The sequence below is a fragment of the Amborella trichopoda genome, chromosome 5 (assembly GCF_054954075.1).
Source record: "Amborella trichopoda isolate Santa Cruz 75 chromosome 5, AtrichopodaSantaCruz75HAP2 v2.0, whole genome shotgun sequence".
Lineage (NCBI taxonomy): Eukaryota > Viridiplantae > Streptophyta > Magnoliopsida > Amborellales > Amborellaceae > Amborella > Amborella trichopoda.
Genome location: NC_142340.1, coordinates 3,639,245 through 3,654,300, shown reverse-complemented (window position 1 = coordinate 3,654,300; position 15,056 = coordinate 3,639,245). Strand labels below are relative to the sequence as shown.

Sequence of the window (15,056 nt, the reverse complement as noted above, 5' to 3'; positions counted from 1 at the left end):
ACCTCAAACATCCATGGGAAAAGATAGTTTTAAATTGATCATCTCAACATCGAGATGTATGACCATGAAAAATAAAAAGATTTTAAGTCTAAGAAATAGTACATTTTACAACATATTATTTACACCGTTCATTTTCAAGATTTTCATATATTCATATATCTACTTGATTTTAACCTTTTTTGAAATTTAGAATTTTATAATTAGATATAGAAATAGATTTTGAGATAATCCTAAAAACATTTTACATCAAAATTATATACCATTATAAAATTTGAAGTTGCACCTTACCTCTACACCTACGGATGCATCCGTATGCCAACTGCACCCTTTTGAAAAACTCAAAATTTTGAATGGATTTCAAATAATTATATATATATTTAAAAAATCATGTTTAAATTAGAGACTTGCTTTCAACCTCATGGTTCTCCTATTCTTAAGAAACCAAAACTGAGAAATCAGTTTATTCACAATCAAATGCAAAAATATTTTGGAGACCATCTGAGTTTCCATATCCTAGTTGAGCTCTAGCCTTAAGAATTGCCTCTTTAAGATCCACAGCAAAATGCTACCATAGTCCATAACATCATCACATTCAAGGTGCCTTTCATGTTCCAATAAGTAATAACTCGAATATTCATGTCTTCTCTCCCTCCTTGATCTTTATTAGAAGCCATTTTCCAAAAGATTAGTGATCCCTCTCTCTAACTCTAAGATTTTATCTTGGAAATGGTATACAAATGGGATACGAAAAAAAAATAAAAAATAAAAAATAAGAAGAAAAGAAAGAAGAAAGTAGAAAGTGGTCGGGAAAGGGACCAGGGGCAACCAGTCCTTATGCCCCTTTTTCGTGCACTAACTATTGAATGGTGCAGATGTCAAGATGCACTTAGATCAGTGTGATTTCCAACACATCATCTACTTCTCTTATTTGGAATAATTTTCTTCTCAATCTTTTTCTCATGATTGATGATCTTTTCTTTCTTTCTTTTTTGTTTTTTAACGTGTTATTAGTTACTCTAGCACAAACTAATTTGATGTCGTTCTATTTCTATCATGATATTCCCATCTATCTGTGAGCTTGTATGGTGCATGAATGTTCCCGTAGGAGCATGCTGTAGACTTACTCCCCAAATACTCTTCCCAAAAAAACCGAACGGTTACTTGTTTACTATTGGGTATTATTTAGGGAAAGCTTTCTACGTTCTCCCTACAACATAAAAGTACTATCTTCCCTTTTATCCAACCGTCTATTTTTTAATGGAGGGTTAACATTGTCCCAATCATAATGTCATGTCTCTACACTGTTTTATTTTTAATTTTTTTTCTATGTACTGTTTTGACACCAAATTTTGGATGTCCATTCCTCTATTACACTCGCACTAACAAAAAATATAAAAAAATTATTTTTAACAAAATAAAATAACCAAAATACCCCTAAAATATTTAAGGGGTATTTTGGTCATTATTTTTATCAAAAAATGATTGTTAATATTTTTTATTGGTACGCCCCAATGAGAATATGGCACGTACCAAATTTTATATTCAGAAAATTTGTATTAAAAAAACTAAAAATAAAATACTTTGAGATGTTGGATATAAGATCAAACAGTGAATGGCTCTCTTGATAAAAAATGGACGGCTAGATGGTAGGGGGAGGATAGAACTTCTATGTTGTAGGGGGAATATAGAAGTATTCTTTATAAGAAAAAAGTTTATATAAGTGCGAGGCTCTAAACAATCAAACTAGGGTACACCTCAAAATTTTCACTAGAAGAGGTTGTTTTGATGCTCAAATATTCTCAAATTAATCATCCCGTCCTCAAGATGTATGGACATGAGAAAAAAAATAGATTTCAAGTTTTGAAAATAATGCATCTTTTAATGTATTTTTGGATTGTCAATTTTCAATTTTTCATAGATCTGTTCGATTTACATTATATTTAAAACTTTAAATTTTATAATTATAAATAAAAATATATTATAAGGCTATCACAAAAATTTCCATCATTAAAACCACATTTTTCGGCACTATTTGAAGGTGCCTTTACTTTAATTGTTCAATTCTTGGTCTTATCCAAACGGCATCCTTTTTTGTAGATTCATGTTGCATTAGAATTTCCTTTTAGAGTTTGGTCCTGCATTGAAAACGTTTTATACCCTTAAATAAGGAAAAATTTATATAAGGTTGCAACCTTAAAAATGTATCACAGATACACCTTAAAACTTCATTGAAAATATTGTTTTAATGTTGAAAGAGCCTTCTAATCAATCATCTCAACATCGAGATTATGAATAAGAAAAATAACAAAAAAAAGGTTTTTGAATATAAGGAATAGTGCATTGCAACACATTATCTAGACCGTCCATTTTCACGATTTTCATATATTTATAGATCTACTTGATTTTAACTATTTTTGAAATTTAAAATTTTCTAATTAGGTAAGAAAATAGATTTTAAGATAATCCTAATAATTTTTTACAATAAAATTACATGTTATGATAAAATTTTAAAGTGAACTTTAATTGGATTGTTTAAGATTACAACCTTCTAAAAACCGCACCCTTTAAAGAAGGAGGGTTGAAATGTTTTTCTTTTAAAAATAACCTACCTATTCTTAGGTGGTTCCAATAATTTCAAATTGAAGATCCCCCACGTGGGTCTTGAGAATCCAAGAGATTTTATACTCCACTCTAGTGTATATTGCATTTAAAACTCTTTAAGACACCAAATTTTGGAGATATTACTTTTTTAGCCTATAAAGTTAAAAAAAGTTTCTAAATTGAACTTTTTATGTGCTAAAAAAAATATAATGTCTAATTTTTGAAGGGTGAGATTTAGGCATAAAAAAAAACTCAAAATTTTTTTTTTTTTCTTTTTGAAAATATTGACGTGGTGATTCTTAATGCTCCCACATAGGCCTTTTGATTGAGGGAGTATACATACCAACTACTCTGAATAGAAAATAAAAATAAACTTCTGCCCAAGGAAGAGGCGAGGGAATGCTCCCGCGGGAACATAAAATCTTTTTCCCAAGGTTCCACCGCTGCATACATTCAAAGGAAATGACAAAATGGTGGCCTATCCTGAGGGGCATCTTATCTTGAAACTTGTTTTTATTTCTCCTACCTCCTTTTCACTGCAATTAAAAAATTTAAAATCTTTTGTGTTTCTCCTTTTAAACTCCCCCTTCTTCTCTCTCTCTCTATCAGCGCTCAAAGCAGACATCTCTCTCTAGTGCCTCCTCTTCATTCATTCACTTGCACCAAAAGATGGTTGGGTTCTCGCTTGATAATCCATTAACAGTTCTTGCCACCTTTGCTTTCGCTCTCTTCTCATGGTTTCTCTTCACAAGGCTTTTCTTCTCTCTCTCGAGAAAATCTTCAAATGCCCCCCCAGGTACTGCTTCTTTTTTCTCTCTTTCTCACTCCTCTGGCACTTGTGAAACCTTTGTTTTTTGCTGTAAAAATTGAAAGTTTTGATTTTGTGTTTGTGTAGCTGTTCCTGGGTTGCCTGTTCTTGGGAATCTGCTTCAATTGAAGTCCAAGAAACCCCACATGACATTTACAAAGTGGGCTGAGGCATATGGGCCTGTTTACTCCATCAAAACAGGGGCCACAACTCTTGTGGTCCTCAACTCCACTGATGTGGCCAAGGAGGTACTTTTGCTAACAGCCCATATGAGCTTTTCTCATTTCCTGGCATGTGCAAACTCTCTCTCTCTCTCTCTCTCTCTCTCTCTCTCTGTGATTGTGATGTTGTCTTGAATTAATGAGAATCATGGCTTATTCGAAATTGGTCATTTTTATCTCCCTCTCTGAGTGTCTGTGGTGTCACAGCCTGGAATTAACCTGAATCATGATTAATTCTAAATTGGTCATTTAGAACTCTTTCTAGACGAATCCTAAATTAGTCATTTTCATCTCTCTCTCTCTCTCTCTCTCTCTCTCAGTGTTTGTGATGTTACTGTCTTGAATTAATCAGAATCATGACCAACCCTCAATTGGTCATTTACCGCTCTTTCTAACTCTCAATTGGTCATTTACCTCTCTCTATTGAAAGAAAAACCTACGTGATCTTTTGTTGAAAAAGTACAAATTTTTTTTTTAAAAAATAATAATTACCCCTTATAATTTTGGTAACAAGATCACTCACAGATGGTCTTATTACAAACAATAGAAATTCCAAAACTAAATAACACATCAATAAAATAAATATCAACTACTTGATGTCATTCATACAACTTAATACTGTGCTTGAGAATATAAAATAAAAAAACAAACAAATAAAAGAAAAGATGCCGGAGATTATCTCAACTGGGCTTTTTACACCCCACACCGAGTCACTACATCCAATGGCACGGGATCTGTGGTCTAGTTTCAATCTCGAATCGGGATAGCTGATTTCGCCCTTTAAAATCTCTACAAAACCCTAATTTCAAAATAATTAGGCTCAAGCCCTTATTTTTTCAAACCCTTAGATTAAATCACGAGAGGGAGAGAGAATCTCTATGTTCTTCTCTCTATGTTGGGGCATGTCCCCTAGGGGTAGAGAGAGGGGCATGGCCTGTAGGGAGGAGAGAGAGTTTATGAGAGAGAGGTGTGTAGAGATTGGAGGGAGAGCACCCCTATTTATAGTGGATATTTAAGTTTAGGGTTTCTTAAGGTTTTTCCATAGTTTGTTTCTTTCATGATATTGAATCTAGACCCTTGATAAAGATGACTTGTGGGGTGAGAGATCGGAGTCATCTATTCCATTGATGAGCCATCAACATTATGGAAGGTGCTTGAACTATATCTTTCTTTCCTTAAACTATTTTCTCATCAATATATTTAAATAAAATAAATACCATGCATTCCATAAAATTGTATGATCCATGTCACATATTCCATAAGGATATGTCAAATATTATCAAGTAAATAAAGATTACCAAATAAGTTAAGGTCAATATTTTCGTTTCAAGATTTGACCACATGCCACAAATCAAAGTTACTATATTTAACACACTTGAACACAAAACAACAAGAGAATCCAAGGGGTGGTACATGTGGGCCCCCACCCACATGCCACATTATAAGCTCATATGCATTTTGGGCCCCCATGGAATTTTATAAAAATTTTAAAATTAAATAAAATGAATTAATATATATTTGAATTTTTACAACTTTGTAAAATCAATAACTGTATTTTTATAAGTCCAAATATCATAATTGAAATATTGAGAGATTCATAAAAATTCAAATAATAAAATTAAAATCATTTAAATAATAAAATGAACACAATTAAATTAATATGATGGGAAAATAATCCATATGGTTTTAGGAATTTAATTTGTAATAATGGGGTACTCCACCTCAACTGTGGACTACAGACCACACTAGCTTTATCGAACCGACCCAATGTTTCTCATGACCCACAGTTCAAGCAAGGGTTCATTAGCGGGTCATCAAAGTTAGGTCGATAAATCAAGAGGTCGCAATCCCAGTCTGTGGATTACATGTCCTCTCCTAGAGACGAGTCAAGGACACCACGACCTGATGCGACTGCAGCTCTATGACGCATAGGGGTATCTCTCGCACATGCATACGTTTCACCCAAAGGTGGATATCTGGCTTTCCAGAACGATATATCAATATGCATGTCGTGTGATGGAACATGGATCAGGTTTTGGTCCCCGTCTTAGTAGGCCTACCATCACACATAAGGATCACACAGTCCCTCGGCTCTCTCATCTAGGCATAAGCTCCGACCTCATCAAGGGTTAACCCAAAACCCTCATTGGTTAATTCTTTATGCCCAGGTACCTTGGGTTTTCCAACCGACTGGCCTAGATCGATAAGCACAGTCCTGTATAAGCAACCACTAGTCGCTTAGTATGGTCTTCGAGTGACCACACTCCTACAGAGTTTATGTTTCACTATAATAAAAGTATATCAATACATACTCATAAGGCCTTTAAAGGCCACATAAACCCAACATCTCTCTCTCTCTCTCTCTCTCTCTCTCTCTGGTAGTAGCCTGTTCAAGTTGTGTTACCATCTGGAATTAATCAGAATCATATCTGATTGCTAATATTGTTCTCAATGTTTGGAGTGTTTTGTTATCTTGCTGACTGTAATTAATCAAGATATTTGTTTTTGGATAGGCCCCTCCCAATTCCTGCCCACCCCTCTTCTCACTCTCTATATATGCATTATCTATCTCTATCACTTCCAATGTAGATTTGGTTGTTTTTGTGATTTTACTATTACAAACACAAAATACTGCAAAGAACTCTCTCTTTATTAATTAATCAAGAATATACAAGATCCCGTATAAATATACTGTTAATAACAGTTCTGGATAGATACCAACAGTTATGGATAATTACTAACTAATCTTGAGATACCTATTGACACCTAACCTTATCAAGAGATATATATACCCATATACATACATATTCATACTGATATGTATTCATAATGATGTAAATCAATACTGACAAGGATATGTATCCATAATGATGTATATCAATACTAACAAGAATATATGTATATCAATACTAACAAGATATTCATACGCTAACACTCCCCCTTCAAACTCAAGATGCTTTAACACAAAGCAGCTGGAATTTTAACAATAAGTTGCATAAATGAACAAGTTGGATCTTTAAGTCTTCACGTGCATAGAATGCTTGAACAACAAACACAGAATGACACTTGGAAGAGCCAATAGAACTCGGTGTGGATCCTTGACAGATTTAGCAACTCGCAGTCCAGAACACAAGCCAGAACAGAGACAAAGACTGTTTTGCAGAGAGTCGAAACAGACCCGGCAGAGAGCATAGAATCAAAACAGACTTGCCAGAGAGTAGAGAGTCGAAACATGACTCAGAAGCCTTTGGCAGTGCTTCTTTGGTCTATGAGTTTCTCTAAATAAACTGAGAGTGTTGATTGATTCAACCATGGATGAAGATGAGAGCTAAAGTTTTTGGACGAAGCGGAGAGCTGAAGTTTTTATGCTTTAGAATCGAAGGGATCGATAGAAGAAGCTTGGTTGTCCCACAAGTTTTGAGTATGACTTTGAGAAGGAGGGGATTAAATGGCTAGTGTAGCGTTGGGCCAAACAAGGGCGAGAGCAGACAATGCAATTCGATGCAAAACAACAACGAGAGCAGACAATGCAATTCGATGCAAAACAATGACGAGAGCAGGTAGCCTTTTGGAAACATAGTCTCATAAAATTTACTGACCTCAGATCTGAGGTCGACGAGCCCACGAGCCCAAATTTTAGGTTGCAGAGTCTAGATCTTTGATACCATATTAGAAACACAAAATACTGCAAAGAACTCTCTCTTTATTAATTAATCAAGAATATACAAGACCCCATATAAATATACGGCTAATAACAGTTCTTGATAGATAACAATAGTTATGGATAATTACTAACTAATTTTGAGATACCTATTGACACCTAACCTTATCAAGAGATATATATACCCATATACATAAATATCCGTACTGATGTATATCCATAATGATGTATATCAATATTAACAAGATATCCGTACGCTGACATTTACTATCTCCAATTTAATTGGAAAGATGCAGATTTTAAATGGGTCCGTTTCAATATTCATTTTGATATATCTTAGACTCGCTTGAGTTACTCGGCTATGGTCGGGGCCAACTCCGGAGCACGAGCAGAGTAGTTTTAGACCTTATTCTAAAACCCTCTGAAGTTGATGAAAATGCTCAAATTTGATGCGGTTTCCTTGAATTTTAGGCCTTGGTGGATCGGTTCTCATCCATATCAACCAGGAAACTCTCAAAGGCGCTCCAGATACTCACTTGTGATAAAGCTATGGTTGCCATGAGTGACTATGGAGAAGAACATAAACTAATGAAGAGGTGCATCCTCACCAGTCTTTTGGGCTCAAACGCTCAGGTTACTAATTCACTTTCTCTACTACAGCGAATTACTCAAACTTACAATCCAATTTCCTCTTAATGAATTATTTCTTTTTTTGCATGCTATACTTAAAAGCTGATTGATTATCTTTTAGCATTCAAGTGCATCATCTGTGGTTTGGTTCTGATGTTTGCTTTGTTTGATCTTTCAGAAGCAACATCGTTTCGACAGAAACACCATGATAGAAAATATGATGCAGAGTTTGCACGATGAGGTCAAAGATAACCCTACTGGTTCAATCTGCATTAGGGATATCATTAAGAAAGAGCTGTTCACATTTTCTCTAAAGAAGGTATCTCTTCTCTATTTATTATCAAGAATCCTGATCCTAGGTGTGAAATTGATCGGTGAAAGTGAAAGAAATGTAAAATTTTGTATTTCAGGCTCTTGGTAGAGATGTAGGCTCTGTTTATGTGGAGGAATTAGGAAGAACAGTGTCAAAATGGGAAATCTATGACATTCTAGTGATTGAACCGATGATGGGGGCCCTTGAAGTGGACTGGAGAGATTTCTTTCCTTATCTGAGATGGATTCCAAACAGGACCGTTGAAGAACGGATCCAACGGATGGACTTTCACAAAACGGCGGTAATGACAGCATTGATTCAAGAGCAGAAGAAACGTTTTGCCATGGATGAGGTACATCTTTCCCATTCATACCCAGTTCACACACGCACAAAGAGACAGAGAGAGAGTGTGTGTGTTTGTGTGTGTGCGTGTGTGTGAGACAGAGAGAGAATAAGGATGGGTGTATGATGTATGATATGAGAAATTCGGAGGTGTGATAGCTCCATTCCTTCTTGTATAATAGGATTTAAATTCTTTTCAGTTCCTTGGGCACTATGTTTTCTACTTGTCTGTATCCTAAGTTTCAGGCTTCACCTAACCACAAACATGGCATTTAGATTTTACACACATACACCCCTTATGTCATATTTGATTCTTTTAGGCAACAAAATGCTGAAAATTCACTTGCCCATACATGCTAGTTTTTCATTTGAATCCAAATTGGGTTTTGGAGTATAATGGAAAACTTTGGGTTTATGCTTGTGGAAGTAGGATTCTTATGTGGATCGTTTGCAGGAGAAAGATTGCTATTTGAATTTTTTATTATCTGAAGCCAAAACCTTGTCTGAGAAACAAATAATTACACTGACTTGGGAAGCAATCATAGAGGCCTCTGACACCACCATGGTTGCAGCCGAATGGGCCATGTTCGAACTAGCAAAGAATCCTAAGCTCCAGGTGGTTTCTCTCTTCAGCCAATTAACTTCTCATTGTTAATCCGATCATCTGTTCTCCTGTTTTTTTCTTTTGGCTCCTTAGAGCCCATCTCATCAACTGTTTTAACTTATTACCGAGCCCTCATTTCTCGCTCATTTTCTATTTTGCTTTTGGGTTCTTTAGAACTGCCTTTATGATGAAATCCACAAAATTTGCGGAGAGGATAAACTCATAGAGGACGTTTTGCATCGCCTTCCATACTTGAATGCTGTTTTCCATGAGACTTTGAGGAAACATTCCCCTGTAGCAATTATGCCTCCTCGATATGTCCATGAAGATACCCAAATTGGAGGCTTCACTATTCCTGCTGGTTCTGAGGTCTGCTGATTTCTCATGAAGAATTTGAACCCCTCTTAATACTTTCAGTTTTATTATTAGTAGTTTTAAATCGCTTAAGGATCAAGAAACTAATGGAGTATGGAGAAAACCATTGTCCTTTTGGGTCATCACCATTCATTGAAGTGATGGACAGTGATTAAGAGAAAGTGAGCACTGCAAGAACATGTCAAGACCCTATGTGGGTGAGGCAACCTCCCTCCCGATTACCATCCATACTTTCTTTGAATGGTGATGATGCATTGGATTATGTTTTTTCCACAATCCTTTGGATGTGGTATGCTTTCCTTCCTAACAATAGTGTACCCAGATCATATTATACTCTCCCGATGATTTTTTCTATTAAATAGCTTTCTATTTGATGGGTCTTTATGTTATTACATTTGCAGATTGCACTCAATCTCTATGGATGCAACATGAACAAAAATGTGTGGGAAAAACCAGAAGAATGGAGACCTGAAAGATTCCTTAATGGAAAGTATGAGCAGATGGATTTGTTCAAGACGATGGCCTTTGGGGGAGGGAAGAGAGTTTGCGCAGGAGCATTGCAGGCCATGACCATCGTGTGCACTGCAATTGGTAGATTTGTTCAGGAGTTTGAATGGAGGCTGAACGGTGAGGAGGAAGATACTGAGGAATTAGTACTGCTCACCACCCACAAACTCAAACCCATGCAAGCAAGCATCACACCAAGATCAAAGATTCTTCAAACCTATGGCTAATGATGGGAGCTCTTGGTAGGTTTTAATCTTCTTCCGTTTTCATCATCTTGTTGTGTGCTGTGAATTTTGGCTGTTTTTATGTAGAAAAAGATCATTCTGTCTATGAATGTACATTGATGTTGGGTTTGCAGTTTTATAGAATCAAGGCCATTCTTAAGGTTTCCAAAGGGTTTTTGCGTCTTAAATTAAATTTGACGGAGTTTTGCAGCTTTTTTGAGTCTCTCCTGTTTGTCTCTACTAAGCTTATAAAGGGGCTTTCAGGGTCTACCCAACTTTCGGTTGTGAATAATCTAAGGCAGAAAAGATATCCTCCAATAAACCTTTAGTTCATACTGTTGTATAGAAGATGCGGAGAATAAACAACAATTAGTATTAGACTGTAGCATAGCTCTAGCTCGGTCTATATGAGAAAAATTTCGTTGTTCAAAATATAGCCTGGTCGGTTTCATGTTGATAATATCAACTGTTTCTTCTACAGTTTGGTCTATTTCTGACAGTGTAATAAAAAACAAGGATCATATTACACACGGTTATGTATAAAATAATAATAAAAATGTTTTGTAGGAGTCATATACCGCAATGTGAACGGTAATGAAGACTAGGAACCCCATAGGAAAATTAGCAAAGACGCACTGTTTTTTTTATTTGGGGTGAGTTAGTGGGGAGAGGGCCCCTAGGAATTGAGCCTAGGACGTAGTCTTGTAAATCGTCAAGCGTTAACCATTTAAACCCAGGCTCTTTTCCTAACACACACTGTTACAAATGAACCAAACGAGCCCTAAGGCTCGTACGCTATAGCTCTTTGCCTAACACACAGTGTTACAAATGAACCAAACGAGCCCTAAGGCTCGAGGGCTAGGCCTATGCTAGGCATGTTTGGTCTGAACAAATTCTAGGGCGGACCCAAGTGAGCCTTGGTTCGACTTGAAAATGTGTCTACCCATTTGATAGAATTGAATGATCCTGATAGCACGGATCGAAAGATCCAAAAATGAACGACCTTGGTTCGGCTTGAAAATGTGTCTACTCATTTGATGGAATTGAATAATCCTGATAGCACGGATCGAAAGATCCAAAAATAAATGACCAACTTTATGTGTATGTGTGTGTGTGTGGTTTTTTTTTTTAATGACATATTAACATTGGGAATGGAGGATGGGATGTTTTGTTGAGGTATTGTCCCACCTAACCATCGATGCTTCTGAGCGTGTTTTAAAATTTTCTTTCCTCCACCGTCCACGGATTATTGGTCGATGAATCCTAACTTGGAAACCTCGTTCTTTGCTTTATATATATATATATATATGCAGAAAGCAACACTTTTTATTGATTCAATTACATAACCAGAAACCTCTGTTGTAATTTCTTCGTAAGTATATTGTATCTCTCTTTTTTCTTATGGGAATGTATACAATGAGATCATTTATCATTGCAACATGAAGGTCACAATTATTTATAATTTTATGATATGAAATCTGATAGCTTGGTGTGTCACAAAGATTGAAAATTTTGTTTTAGAACTTTAAACTTGGTTATAGAACAATTATTGCAGCCATTCAATTTCACATCCAATAGTATAGATTAATTGCAACCACTTTGTACAAAAAATAAATTGTCTTATTGTATACTTTTCCTTTTCTTATATATAACATTCATGCGCTGACCACTGAACGAAAACCCCAGCCTGACGGGCTTTTTGACATGACCCAAATTCAAGAAACAGGATAAGGCCCCTAGGTGGGGTGCCGGCGGGGCCTTGTATGTTCAAACTATTCTCAAGTCGGTCCCAGTCTAAAAGTATATATTAATATATTAAATAAAAAAATTATATAGGACCCGGTTGAGACCCCGCCCGATTTTTTCGTTCAGGGCCTGGCATGGGTTATCTCATGAAATCTAGTCAGGCTCAGATTGGGACAGGCCTACCCTACATTATTTCAAGCCAGGCTCTGGCAAAGGCTGCCAGGCTCAAACCCACCCAGTTAACAACCCTCCATCCCACGTATGCAAGCATGAGCAAATCATGTGTTGTTTGAGCACAAATATCACCTTGAATGATAATATCGTAAAACAATAACAAGTCAAGAGTACAAAATCTTGACCATATTTAGCAAGTCGGGAAATATCAAAATATTGGCTCACCATAAAATTTGAATTAAATCGGTTTTGGTCCAAAAAGTCAGATGCAAATATTAGTAGTAAATATACGGATCGGTAAAAATATTGTATGTAAAAGTATCGTAAATATATCGGGTTGGATTCAAAAATTCAATGTGAAAAAATCAGATATATTTAACATATTTAAATTCTAAATTTTTTTAAAAATAAATAATTTAAAAAAACAATCAATAAATAATAAAAATTTATTGAAATAATATAATTAAATCAATCGATTTAGATATTTCATGATTCTCATCTGGTTTCTGCCCTCTCCCTATCTCTCTCTGGGTTCTGCCCCCGCTCTCTAGTTTTTGCCATGAAAGTCTCTTGTTCTGGAGGGTATGATCTATGTGACTTTTACGGGCAGAAGGTTTCATTTCACCATCAAGCACGTGGCTCTACTCATAGTTAGTAAGTAGGGGAATATCAAAATATTGGCTCACCACAAAATTGGAATTAAATCAGTTTTGGTCCAACAAGACGGATGTAAAAATTCAGGGCAAATATACGGATCGGAAAAAATATTGCATGTAAACCACAAATATATCGGGTTGAAAAAAATGGATATGTTTATTTATCCCCAAAAAAAAAAGACATGTTTAAAGTTTTACATTTTTAAATTCTAAAAAGTAAATAATTTGAAAAAACAATCAAGCAATAGTAAAATTTTTACGAACTGATATAATTTAATCAATCAATTTAGATAGATTTCTGCATATCACTCTCTTTAGTTTCTGCCTCACTCTCTCTCTCAGTTTTGTCCCCAGTCTCTCTATCTCTTTTTTGCCATGAAAGTCTCTTGTTCAATTGCGTGAGCTTGAACCCATCAAAAAGTATATTTGTTGAACACAAGCCCTTAATCTATATAATACTCATAGGCACAAATTTTTATTTCAAAATTACAAAATACACTCTAAAATGGACTATCTACGCAATTTACCCCTATCTCAATTTTTTCTCACACTTTTTTCCCCCGAACAACCTTTCCTCGCAAAAACCCCCAACCTAAAAGTAATATAAAATAAGACTAAAATACCCTCAGTTCTTTTCACACGGCATTCTCTCTCCTGTTTCTTTTCACACGGCCTTCAGCTCCGGCAATGGAGGACTACGCTCCAATAGTGCTTTGTCTGACCCGCATCGCTCTGGCATACTGAGAACTGCACTTCGGCAAAGATACTGCACGCTCCGGCAGTCTGCTCCGGCATTCTGAGAACGCTCTCCGGCACTAAAAATACGCACTCCAACAGTTCGCTCTGGCAATGTAGCACCGCGCTCTGGCAATGCTTCTTGACATTCCACTCCGGCAGTAGTTTACTGCGCTGTGGCACTACTCTACTTGATATCGCGAATTGATTTGGTTTGTACGGGAAGGGCATTTCCATCTAAAAATTTAGAACTTTTTACCTTTGGGGGTTGTTGGGAGGAAAGGTTGTTTAAGAGAAAAAAGTGTGAGAAAAAATTGGGGCGGAGGTAAGTCGCACGGATAGTTCATTTTAGGTATTTTGTAATTTTCCCTATAATTTAGTGAATGGATTTCGGCCATCTCTCTATTTCTTTAGTTTCTGCCTCTCCCTCTCTCGGTTTTGCCCCCGCTCTCTCTCTCGTTTCTGCCATGAAAGTCTCTTGTTCAATTGCATGAGCTTGAACCCATCAAAAAAGTATATATGTTGCACACAAGCCCTTAATCTATATAATACTCATAGGCACAAATTTTAGATTTCACTTTCTTTGCCTGTAAAAATCTCTGGCCATGTCTACATTCTATCTCACGCATTGAGGATTGAGGTCTACACCCATGGATATCAATAGAGGAGAGAGAGAATAAATAGAAAACCCATCCATCGAGCATTACCATTGTTGGTCCATAATCACCGTTAATTAAAATCACAAATAAAATAAAAATTACTTCAAAAATCACAAAAAAAATAAATAGTTCAACACTTCAACCAATCCAAATCAGAAATAAAATAAAATTTAATACGAAAATCTGAATTTTACATGGTTATTTTCCACAATAGCTACTGAAATCTGCAACATTAATCAATGAAAAAACCATACTTTTTTTATTTTTTTTAAAAAAAACATAACTTTAGAATGCAACCATAGTTTAGAAGAAGAATACTTGGGACAAAGTTTATCTTGCAGGAGATAAACCCTAGCAGAGCTAGGGATAAACCCAATATTTGGGGAAAGTTTTTCTTTCTCAAGGAATGAATAACAAGATATTTTAGGTTAGATTAAAAATAGAAATTTCAAGTAAAGGAAAAATATATATATAGCTTTCGAAAAGAAACTTTTTTGCAAGTAATAAAAAGAAGGAAAATGTTTCTATAAGGTTGCAACCTTAAAATGTAGAATTCAAGGTGCACCTAAAACATCCATCATAAAAGGTTGTTTGGATGATGGAAAATACTCTAATTCATCATCTCGACATCGAAATGTATGAATATAAAAGACAAAAAGATTTTGAGTCTGTGAAATATTGTATCTTGTAACACAATATCTGGACTGCCCATTTTCAAGATTATCATGTATTTATAGATCTACTTAATTTGAATGATTTTTAGAGTTTAAAATTTTATAATTAAGGATGAAAATAGATTC

At 35.6% G+C, this 15,056-nt stretch overlaps 1 protein-coding gene across 2 annotated transcripts; it reads left to right on the top strand.

Annotated features, from left to right (window-relative positions):
- The first annotated feature begins 3,205 nt into the window (after positions 1-3,205).
- GA3 (GA requiring 3) lies at positions 3,206-10,456 on the top strand. 2 transcript variants are annotated; one of them, XM_006853590.4, is made up of 8 exons: positions 3,206-3,397; positions 3,497-3,657; positions 7,763-7,924; positions 8,100-8,240; positions 8,332-8,586; positions 9,031-9,192; positions 9,355-9,549; positions 9,957-10,456. In XM_006853590.4, the coding sequence occupies exons 1-8, from the start codon at positions 3,271-3,273 to the stop codon at positions 10,287-10,289; spliced, it is 1,536 nt and encodes a 511-aa protein (XP_006853652.1). In that variant the 5' UTR covers positions 3,206-3,270; the 3' UTR covers positions 10,290-10,456. The 2 variants fall into 2 exon arrangements, with proteins under 2 accessions (XP_006853652.1, XP_020528792.1); XM_020673133.2 differs by lacking the exon at positions 7,763-7,924.
- Positions 10,457-15,056: the final 4,600 nt, after the last annotated feature.